Source organism: Mustela putorius, unplaced genomic scaffold (genome assembly GCF_011764305.1).
Source record: "Mustela putorius furo isolate JIRA1106 unplaced genomic scaffold, ASM1176430v1.1 tig00000450_pilon_pilon_pilon, whole genome shotgun sequence".
NCBI lineage: Eukaryota > Metazoa > Chordata > Mammalia > Carnivora > Mustelidae > Mustela > Mustela putorius.
The window spans coordinates 12831458-12843205 of NW_025421385.1; the positions used below are offsets into that span (position 1 = coordinate 12831458).

Below are 11748 nucleotides of genomic sequence, written 5' to 3' on the forward strand. Positions count from 1 at the left end.
GGTGCAACCGGGACAATCCTTACATCCCATCGCTTTTCCAGCCCTCAAGTCTGCTGAAATCATTCGGGACAGGTTACACTAACTCCTTTTCTTTGCCTTTTCCTTGCCTCAGTCCTGCACGTACGTACACACAAACGTAACCATGTTTTTTTACATCACTAAATGAGAATTTTCAACCCTTCAAACCTGTCTGGGGAAAAAAAAAAGTGGCCCGGTCTCTGAAAAAAGAAGTGAGAAACAACTTTTGTGTAGGAAACCTGTTCCTTTCATTCCATATTCCCCTAATTTCTCTTAAAGTAGAAGTTCTAGTTACATCTGATTTCTGTCTTAGTGGGGACGAGGCACAAGAGCTTTTTACAGAAATCAGGGGGTTGTGGCATCCAGGAAAGCCAACCAAGAATAATGGTGAACCTCCACATCTTAAATCTCAAAGATCCATTTAGAATTGTTTATTACCCTTTTATTGACAGACTTCCCACATGGACATGAGCTTCTCAGTAGCAGTTCTCAAAATCAGACGTTTGCATTATTTTAGTCCGTTTCCTAGTGTAGAGATTCCAGGAGGAATTTCGCAAACATCTGGAACTGGAGCGGCCCACACAAAGTTGGGGAATATTGATACATTTTAAAATTTGATACCTCACTTCCAAGACCCTGAATACTTCAATTTTGGAGATAAATTTGTAAATCAACCGGGAGTAAGAAGTTTTGGTTGCTGTTGTTTATATATTTTTTTTAAATTAACACTAATTGTGAAGTAAATCTCATAACTGTAAGTGTATTTGTGTATATATATATCTTTTAACAATATGCATTGGTATTAGATATCCCCAGTTGGTTGTAGAAAACAACACTCTTGGGGAACAGGAAGAGAAGTAGGTTAGGGAGCTTGGAAAGAACATTTAATTCCCATATTATTTCTACCATTTTCTTGAAAACAGATAACTCACAGGTAAACTCCATTAATCATAGGTTACTTTACCGATTTTCAGCACTATTTTTATCCTTTTACACTAAAGGTATAAATTCATCAGTAAAAGTTCATAAAGATCTCCTAAGGACTAGTAAAAATACTTTGCCACATATTTTCATATAAACTGGTATACGACCTCACACACATTGAACTGAAATCTGTCTGACATTATTTAGTCTCTTGAGGACACATAGAATCAGTTTAAGCTTATTTCATGTGAAAGACAAATATGGATAATGTAATAAGCCCTGGCCTTGGGCTCAAGTAATTTTGTGAATTTTGGATTTATAACTATGTAGCTGTGTGAGTTTGAATATGTTACTTTATCTCACTGAGTGACAGTTTTGTTATCAGTAAAAAAATGTTAATAATACCTTATAGGTGTGTTAGCAGGATTAAATAAGGTATACAATACAATACTAGTTATTTAATAAATGATAGCTTATTACTCCATTTCATATATTTGAAAATAACAAAGTAGTCTCTTCCACAAGTTAAATATCAGCTTCTTTTGGCTATTTCTTATAAAGTATAGTTTTGCTTTTTTTCAGTAGGCTTCCATTTTTTCTATTCACATTATAGTTTGTACATCTGTTCTTCTTCTACTTTTTTTTGGTGTGTGTGTGTCAGTTCTCTGTTCTTAAGGTAGAGCTCCAAAGCTAAAAATAATGCCCTAAGTTGGCATGACTGATAAAAAGTGAGCAAGATTATAAACTTTTCTTTCTACCAATATATGTTTTGGAAGGTCCCATTAACATTTTTTTTTTTTGACATTTGACATTTTTTGCTTTCTTGACACTTCTGAGGCCTAGTACTAACAACATTCTCTAAACATGATCCAAATGAGTTCAATAGATATTTATTAAAGATCTACTTTGGGTCAGGTGCTGTGGTTTTCAAAGATAGATACAATTGCTTTTGGACACAGAAGTTGACTTCTCATATCGTGTAAGTTATGTTTTTCTTTTCCTATAAATTTATAGTTGTTTAGAGAGATCTGAGTGCAACAAATAGGTTTTTAATTTTTAAATTACATCTTGTTGGATCTATCTTATGATTCATATCTAATAAAATCTTTTGGAATTGAGATTCTGTCATTTTCTGTATGCCTGCTTCTGACTTTATATATTTTATTTACCTTCCCAGTTTTAACTGACTCCTGAGGGTGGGCTTGTTCATTATGTACTTAATACATAGTGGACTTTTTCCTTCTTTATGTATTAAATATATAGTATGTGTACATATATAATATGTTAATTTAATTGATATATAATATATACATATAGCATATGTCATACGCTATCTATATGCTATATATAATATTCTATATATATACATACATGCATACATATATATAAATATAATATAAACATATACCATATGTTTTATAAATGCTACGGACTGTCGCCGAATGTTTGTGCCTTTCCAAAATTCATATGTTAAAATCCTAACATCCAAGGTGATGGTATTAGGAGATAGGGTCTTTGAGAAGCAATTAGGTTATGAGAGTGGAGGTTTCAGGAATGGGACTATTGCCTTTATTTAAAAACACTCCAGAAAATTCTCTAGCTCCCTTTTCACCATTTGAGGGTACAATGAGAAAAGAGCAGTTTGGCATTCTGCAACCTAGAAGAAGACCCTTATCAGAAACTGACCATGCTGGCACCCTGATCTTGGAATTCCAATTTCCAGAACTGAAAAATAAATTTCTCTTACTTATAAACCACTCAGTTTATGGCATTTTTATTATAGCAGCCCAAATTGAGTAAGACAATAATATTGTCTAAACTAATCTGGGTGATTTTTAAATGCTTGGAAAAAAAAACACTTTAATGAATATAATAATAACATTTGCCCTTTTAAATTCAGTATATTCTGTTAACTAGTCAGCATTTAAATGAACAGACATATGGAGAGCTCATGAAACTTTTCTCTTAGAATTACTATCACATTAGAATTACTGACAAATTCCCATTGTCCTTCTCTAGAAACATCATTTGTTTTTCATTCTATTTTATAAATATACAATTATTCTATCAAATAAGTATTTGAACTCTGGGCTTTAACTACATATTTTTAATTGAAATTTGATGCTTGGCTTTTCTATTACTCTTTTTCAAGTTTTATAAGGAAATTATTATTTCTATTTTGAATGCAGGATTTTCTGGACACCAATGCAAGTCTTTCCTTGCAGGCTGAATATATCCTACCAATATAAAACTTGAGAAAATGCACGACAAACTTAATTTCTCTTTCAAATGTCATAGGACAGCCTTGAGAAACCCAGGGAAAAGCTATTACAGAAATAAAATTTTATACCATTTAATATATAGTATAAAAGGACCTCAAGTTCCAGTTTTGTTTTATCTTAGTTGCCCTATGGGGTGTTCTCCCTTTTCTCCTACTTCCATGTTTCTTACCAGAGTCGTCCTTTTTTTTTTTTTTAAGATTTTATTTATTCACTTGACAGAGAGAGAGAGATCACAAGTAGGCAGAGAGCTAGGCAGAGAGAGAGAGAAGGGAAGCAGGCTCCCTGCTGAGCAGAGAGCCCAATACTGGGCTTGATCCCAGGACCCTGGGATCATGACTTGAGACGAAGGCAGAGGCTTAACCCACTGAGCTGAGCCATGCAGGTGCCCCCTTACCAGAGTGGTCATAAGTCTGCTGTGAAATCTCAAGTCTCTTGTAAAAAGAGGTGAAATGTAAATATGTAAGTCATTTTATAACATGCCTAATTATTTTATATAACTTAGATTCTAACTACATAATCTTTAATTTCCTTAAGCCTTAGTAGTTATCTGTATAAGAGGAATATCTGCATTTTTGTTAGTATTTCTTATTTCACCTGGATATTCTATTTGAAGAAAGAAAAGCTTATCTACCAGTCAAGACTTAACATTGTTATCAAACCCTTACCATAAAACATTTTTCATAAAAATATTTGCTTCAAAGCAATGCATTTAGTAAAAGAATGGATTCTAGACAGGTGCTAAAAGCCGCTCACTGAATTTGAAAATATATTAGATTTAATTATTCATATAATTGCCATTACCCCACACATATTTTAATAGCTTAGTCTTAATTTTTTCTGGAGACTTACTGTTAATGGAACACAAGATTAATGGTTATTAATGAGGAATACAGACATAAATACAATGTATAAAACTATTATAGTGGTTTGAAGCTCAGGATAAAAGGGGATATCTAAGATTTCATTAGAAGAACAGTTTATGTGTTTGTTGACTGATATTTTCTATGTTATCTAACATTTGAATGTGTATAACTAAAGAGAATTTAAATGCATTATGATGCAATATTATCCTCGACCACTGTATTGTTGCATAAACATTCAGTAAAGTGCAATAGGTATGTTTATATGGTAAAAATAAAACAAAAAGGAAAAAAAAATTTCACAATCACTTCATCTCAATAAACCTAAGAGAGAGATGTCTGCGATAGAAGAAACAAAACTCCTGGATTTTATTTATTTAAAACATTAAAAATTATTTATTTATTGAATTATAATTGACATACAATGTTATATTAGTTTTAGGTGTACTACGTAGTAATTCACATTTAAAGGGGATTGGATAATTCTTTATGGGGGATGTGGGGGGTTCTGTCCTGTAAACTTTTTTTTAATTGAAATATAGTTGAAATACAATGCTGCAGTAGTTTGAGGTTTACAACATAGTGATTCAATAACTCTGTATGTTGTGCTCACAGGTGTAGCCACCACCTGTCACCACACAACATTATAGTACCATTGACTATAAACCTTATGCTTAATCTTTTATTCACATGACAATTCTTTGATAACTGGAAGACTGTATCAACTACTCCCCTACACCCATTTTGCCTGTCCTCCCTCTGGCAACCTGCAGTTTGTTCTCTGTCTCTGAGTCTGTTCCTATTTCATTTTGTTTGTTCCTTTGTTTTGTTTTTCAGATTCACGTATGAGTGAAATCATGCAGTATTTGTCTCTGACTTATTTCACACGACATAAAACCCTCTAGGTCTGCCCATGTTGTCATTAATGACAAGACTCCATTCCTTTTCATGACTGAATAATGTTCCATTGTATGTGAAAGTATTTTTCCTTCACCTTTTGGATCTTTATATCTTGTTGAATGTGGCTTGAGGATTAGCAAGATGAATTACAGGAAATATTACAGTATATTTAATAGTGCAAAAATGAATTTAAAGGGCCTGATTCCTTTAAGGACCTGAAGATGGTATCTGTAAATCCAACTCAGTTAATTCTCTCAAATAATTTATAAAAGCAGGTAGTTTAAGTGGTTCATAAGTCTAAATATCTTTCTTAAAATCTGGATCATTTCTACTTGAGTTTTTCTCTTCAATTTCTAGTTAAAGAGGACTGCCATTACTCTATTATAGTCTTTTATCACTCTATACCTAAATAAAAAGTTGTCAGACTTTTTTGTCTCAGGAATCTACACATTTAAAAATTACTGACAATTCATAGAAACTTTGGTTTATGTAGGTTGTTCTTTATCACAATTTGTAACATTAAAAATTAAGACAAAATATTTAAAAGCATTTATCCATTCATTTAAAATAAAAACAGTAAACTTATTATAGGTAAAATTTTTTTAGGGTAAAAAACACTATACTTTCCAAAGTAAGAAAATATTTACTGAGAAGAGTAGCATTGTTTTACATTATGGGTTTATTTTTAATGTCTGGCTTAGAAGAAAATATTTGGATTCTCATATTTGCTTGTTCATTCAATCAGTTGCAATATGTTATCTGGTTGAGGATATGAAGAAACTATGGCCTTACACAAATACGTGATTAGAAAGGGGAAGAGTATTTCAGTGGCCTTTGCCGGTAATTGTGATATTTTTCTTTGATAGTAAACCCAAAGTTCACAAGTGCTAGTTACTTAAAGATTAGTTGGAATGTAGAAATTGAAGTAGTGATTTTTTTTCTTTTCAATTAAAATCCATTGGTTTATCTTCCACTTTCAATGAACTTGCTACTAATGCATGATTTTGTAAATCATGTATTGATCATTTGGAAAATGTTGGTTTACTGGATTATGTTAATTTTCCAAATGCTGGACCAGTCCATTATATATTAAAAAAAATAACATTTGTTAATGTCACTACTGGTATTATAGGAAATTTCTTCACATATTGGGATGTTGGGAAGCTACAATGGAAGACACATTTTTCTAATTTTCAATTTTTCTTGAGGGACTGGATTTTATCATTGGTAAGAAATATATTCAGTTTTCCTTGAAGTGATGGGCTCATTCCCTTCATTTTTAGGAAAATATTTGCTAGACATACAATTCTGAATACATGTAGTTTATTTTCAGTCATAAGTGTAATAGTAGTCCATGGAAGAGTTCAGTTCATCCCACACTACAGAAATACTTTTCCTGGAGAAAACCTTCCTACTCCAGTATGCAGCAGAAGTGTTTTATGTGTACTTCCCATTTCATCATTCAAAATATCATAAAGACATTTACTCAAGGGTCAAGATTTAATAAAATTAATTATTTTTATTGATCTGTCAATGACATATTATTTTATTTTTAAAAATTATTTTTATTAACATGTAATGTATTGTTTGCCCCAGGGGTACAGGTCTGTGAATCATCAAGGCTTACACACTTCACAGCAGTTACCGTAGCACATACCCTCCCCAATGTCCATAAGCCAACCACCCTCTCCATCAATGACATTTTAAAGGTGAAACTTCTTTTTTCTTTTCTGTGAATGTGTGTGAAAAATACAATGACACAGTTTTGTGTCACTGCCTTGATTCCTACTAAGGTGCTAACAGTTTCAACCCATCATTTCTTTTGTACTATTGATGCAAATTGCAACACAGTGAGAAAGTCATAGAACTTTCTAGGGTTATTATAAAACGGTTTTGACCTCATGGATCCCTTGAAAGAGTCTTAAAGACCTCCAGTAATCCCTAGACCACACTTTCAGAACCACCAGTTTAGACTTTTATAAATATCTCCTGTTTTCTGCTTTTATTTCTTATCAGTCTAATGGACATATGTGTCAATGCTATATAAATCTTAAAATCATTCATTGAGCAAATCATTCCTTTGTACCATAGCTTTTAATGATTGATCTAAACCAACTTTATCAACCTTTATTTTTTGTACAGACTACTCTATATTTCCTTTTTCTTAATTCATTTCCCCATTTTCCACTTCTTGAACTTCCATGCTCCAAAGATCACATAGAAAGTGATGGTAGCAGCTTTTTCCTAGCGTGTTAATTCTGCATTCAAACAATTACACATCTGCCTTTGTACAAAAGACATTCTACTTTGGTGTTCATAAAATCAGGCCATTCCATTCTCATTAAAAAGGCACTTTATTCATGTTTTTTTCTCTAACCCAAGCCCTGCCCTTAATCTTCCCTCTCTTTTCTCATAGCCTCATTTATTCCTCTACACCTAAAAATCTGGCCTTCATTTCTAAGGACATTAAGGATTTTCATAATGGTAACCTACTGACATTGTAAGTCTTATAGGATTTCTCTTCCTGATACTCTTTAGTGCCACACCTCAACTCTATTTCTTGATAATCCTATTGCTCTGATCATATGTTTTCATTTATTTTATTTTGTTTTAATTTCAATTAGCCAACACGTAGTATATCACTAGTTTCAGACGTAGTGTTCAACAATTCATCAGTTGCGTACAGCACCCAGTGCTCATCACATCCTATCCTTTTCATTTATTTTAATTGTTACTTTCTCCATTACTTGCTCCTTAAATATTGATTTTTCAACATCTTTTCTACTAACCTTCTCAACATGCTTTCCCAAAGTAATAGCAAATCACTCTTGATTTTAACCTATATGCTGACGGACCCAATCATTCACATCTCCAGCTTTGAGCTTTATCTAAAGTTTCAGATTTTAATGTTTGGTAGACATTTCTACTTGAACAACTCATGGGTACTGGAGATGCCATACGTCCAAAGTATTTTCACCATCCAATCCAAACATACTTCTCTTAATGGTGTCACTATCCCCTGAGTCTCCCAAATGAGAAGCCTGACAGCCATACTTGCATTTCTAGATGGGCAGCATGTAGTGGTTAGGAGTGTAAACTCTGGTGCCCCATTTCTTGGTAAAATCCCACTTTAACCACAATCAAACCATGTGACTGTGGACGATGTACTTAATCTGCTAATAGCCCATGTTTTCATCTATAAAATTGAGTTCCCGATATGGCTTTTATGGGTATTGCTTGAGTTGTTGTTAATAAATACTTATAAGAGTCTTTGGAACATGTAAATGTGATAGAAATATTTGTTAAATAAACTCATAGACTGATCTCACTCTTTTTATCCCCTATCCAGTTACCATGACTGCTGATTCTACCTGTTAAATTTTCTCTCATTCTTGCTATCAGTCTTCTAATTTAGGCTTTTATTACTCCTGTAGAGTTAAATAGTAAATTCTTAACTGTTCTCTCTTTCTCTCTATGCATTCACCTTACACAGTGTTGCCAAAAGGTAATGCTAAAAAATGGAAATCTGACTGCGCTGCTACTGATCTTGTTTGTTGGCTTCCCATTATTGATAGGATAAAGTTGAATTTCCTGTTATATATGGTCCCTCAGGATAAACCCTGTTAGCTTCATCTCTGGGATACTCACTGTACTTTGCTCCCTGTGAATACTGAATGACTTATATAGTTCCTTGTACTTGCCATACTCTTTCTTGTCTCTGTATTTTCATCATTTTCTTCTCTGGCACACAGGAGGTATTTAATAAGTATTTGTTGACTGGCTGTAAGACACCATTTTAGCCCCATTTGACCATGTGGACTGGTACAGTAATGGAATAGAGCAAATCTTCAGTAAACATCCTGTAACAACTGATTGGCAGGAAAGTGGAGAAGACCCAATGGTTAGATGCATTCTAGATATACAGAGAAGAGTATCTCAGAACTTAATGCATTTGTGCTCAACAACTGATTGGTCATTTCCCTCTTGAGGACCTTTGGTAAAACAACAATGTAAAATTGTCTAAATGCCAATATTTTTATATTAACATTAAGTGATTGTGTTTTTGAAGTAGGATTTGAAGAGATATAAACTGTCACAGAGCTTTTGATGGGATTAAACTATCATACTTTTTCTTTAATTCTCTTTTTTTCTTATTGTTTTTAATATGAAGTTAAGACAAACTTCTATGATAACTCCACCATTAAGTAACACTTGTGGCTGGAGTGTGGCTTTCTGACCATTACCTTGGGTTACACATTCTAGCCTTCACCTGGGTCCATTTGCAGGTTCAGAGAGATATGTTAATATAATTTTCCCCTATTTTTTGTCTTTTCCGTGATCCCTTTTCTACAAGAACAATGGAAGCAATACATATATTTTTTAAAGTTGTTTTTAACTCTGGATGCTTCTGATCTTCATATAACTTTCCTCCCTTTCCATGAATAGATTGCACAAAATTTGAGGTAGGACAATGTCTGTCACCCAAACCTCTTGCCCAAACTCCCTATACTTCCCATGTTTTGTGAGGTGAATATCCCAGAATTTTCTTTACTAAAAACAAATTTGTGAGGGGAAAGCTGAGTACATATGATTAACACTATTTTCCTTTTGTTTTTAGCTTATAATTTTACTTTTCACCACACTTCTCTTGAAAGAGTCCAGGCAGACTTTTGATTCAGGCAAATTAACACTTCCAAGCTCATACTTGATAATACAATCCTATTAAAGTTTTTAATTCTTAAAGGAACCAGACATAGTCCAGTTTTGAATTTTTTATAATTTTCCTCAGCATAAGTGAAAATTTCTAAAATCCTAGTGTCTCCATACTACCTATCAATTTATTCCCTTCAACAAGTTTAAAGAACCTCAAGAGCAAAAAGCAAGATTTACCCTCCTTTGTATATATGTTAATATACCTTCTCAAGTGTAAATGAATATCTGCATAGCAGGAGGAAACTCTGAGAAGGGTACAATATGTCAGCTATACTCTGAATGTTTAAGGGAACATTTCTGAATATAAATATAAAGGAAAATTTGTCTCCAAATTTTCCCTGATAGGAGCCTTCAGAATTATCAATGTTAGTCCATCTATGTGGATAGAAAAATCTCACCTGAAACGATGCTTCTTTATAATTATTAATGTATCTCTTAAAATAGCTGCAAGAGTCTTCTCTTGAGGTTAGAATCTTCTTTCTTTGAGGTTAAGATTGATTTTCTAACATAATAAAAAAGTCATTTAGAGCCAAGTTTATCTGTTCTGCTTTCATCATTTTATTTTGGGTTTAAAAAAAGGTAAGATAGTCAGCCCAAGAGTATGGAGATGGATTTTTAAAATATTTGGTTTATACGTTTTTTGTAGGCAATTTCAAGATTAGTTCTATAAGCAGGAGGCTTTTCTAAAAATATAATCTTATAAAATGACCATATGAAAAAATACTTTCATTTATGTTCTAGAGTGCTTAGTTTTTTTTTTTTTTGGATTTAAAAAACACTATTGCTTTATTAACTACCAGCAGGACTGGCCTGCACAGAGGGGTGGGGGGGTGGGGGGCGCTCTGGGCTCAGGGTCCATGGAGATTGTGAGGAGGACGTGATGACTGGGAAGCTGTTTTGAAGGCAAGAGGTGGTCTGGAGCGCAGGCCCAAGAGCCCCTCCGATTTACTTCCGGAAATGCGGAGACTTTGTAAAGGAGTCATGGCAAGCTATAGCCATGCCACCAATAAGATTAAGAAATTCTTGGAAATCTAGCTGCCCGTCAGAGTTGAGGTCCAGTTTCTTCATCATGCGGTCGAGGACACCAGGGTCCTTCTGGTTCTTTGTGAAGGCAGCCAGTTCCGTATTCATGAAGGTTAGGAACTCTGTCTTGGAGAGCGTGCAGTTGTTACCCTCCTTTCCAGCAAACTTCTGGAAAACAGCAATCAGAGACTCGATGCACCGCTCGGTCTCAGTAGGGCTGGACATTTTTGCCATGTGTTCGCGGGACGGGCGCGGAGTGGGCGTCCGGCGGCGGCGGCGTGGCGACAGCGACGGCGACGGCGGCAGCGGCGCAGCGAGCTCTTAGTTTTTTATTTTAAACATTTAATTTGTTGTGATGTTGCATGTATATTACCTTAGAACGTGTCAGTCTTAAGTACATTAAATATTTTAAGAAAATCTCAAAGCATAAATGGGCAATTTTTTAATGTATGAATTTATATTTGAGCTCAGTGAAGGCCCATGGAAGGGATATGGAGACCTGTACAAAGAGGAGGGGATCCTATAAGATGGACCAAACAAGATGGTCATATTGTTAGAAAAGTGACAATAGAATAAAAAAAAAAAAAAAAACAAACTTGTTGGGGTGAAATTCTGTGTCCAGAAAGTGGAAAGAGATATTAACAGGGTGGGAATAGACTGGCTGGAAAAACAGCTCAATGATGGAGCCAAGGAAGGGGGGACCTTGCACCCAAATAGAAAATGGTCTCTTTTTCATACATCATACAATGATGTATGAAACACAAAAGGAAAGGTTATCAAAGATTTGAGCATAGTACTATTTTCAGGACTTGAATACCCATTCCTGGGCTTGAAGTATGGGTGAGAGACTAACACTCCATCTCAGAAAGAAATTTAATGCTTTTGCTGGAGCAATAAGTGACCTTAGTCTACTTTTATTATTTCCCAGAACAATAATAGGTTTTGGACTCCCATACTTTTGATGAGCACAAGTAGAAGAGACAAGAAAGGGAATTGCTGGCGAGAAATGGAAAATGAGAAAGAACTTT

General features: G+C 34.2%; 1 protein-coding gene across 1 annotated transcript; it reads right to left on the bottom strand.

Annotated features, from left to right (window-relative positions):
* Positions 1-10461: 10461 nt before the first annotated feature.
* LOC101682199 (protein S100-A11) lies at positions 10462-11036 on the bottom strand. Its single transcript, XM_013048791.2, has one exon. It carries the CDS (start codon positions 10952-10954, stop codon positions 10643-10645), a length of 312 nt encoding a protein of 103 aa, XP_012904245.1. The 5' UTR covers positions 10955-11036; the 3' UTR covers positions 10462-10642.
* Positions 11037-11748: the final 712 nt, after the last annotated feature.

What these genes read in the sequence shown, in the direction of transcription:
- LOC101682199 (XM_013048791.2), bottom strand. Translation starts at nt 10,954, where the DNA reads ATGGCAAAAATGTCCAGCCCTACTGAGACCGAGCGGTGCATCGAGTCT.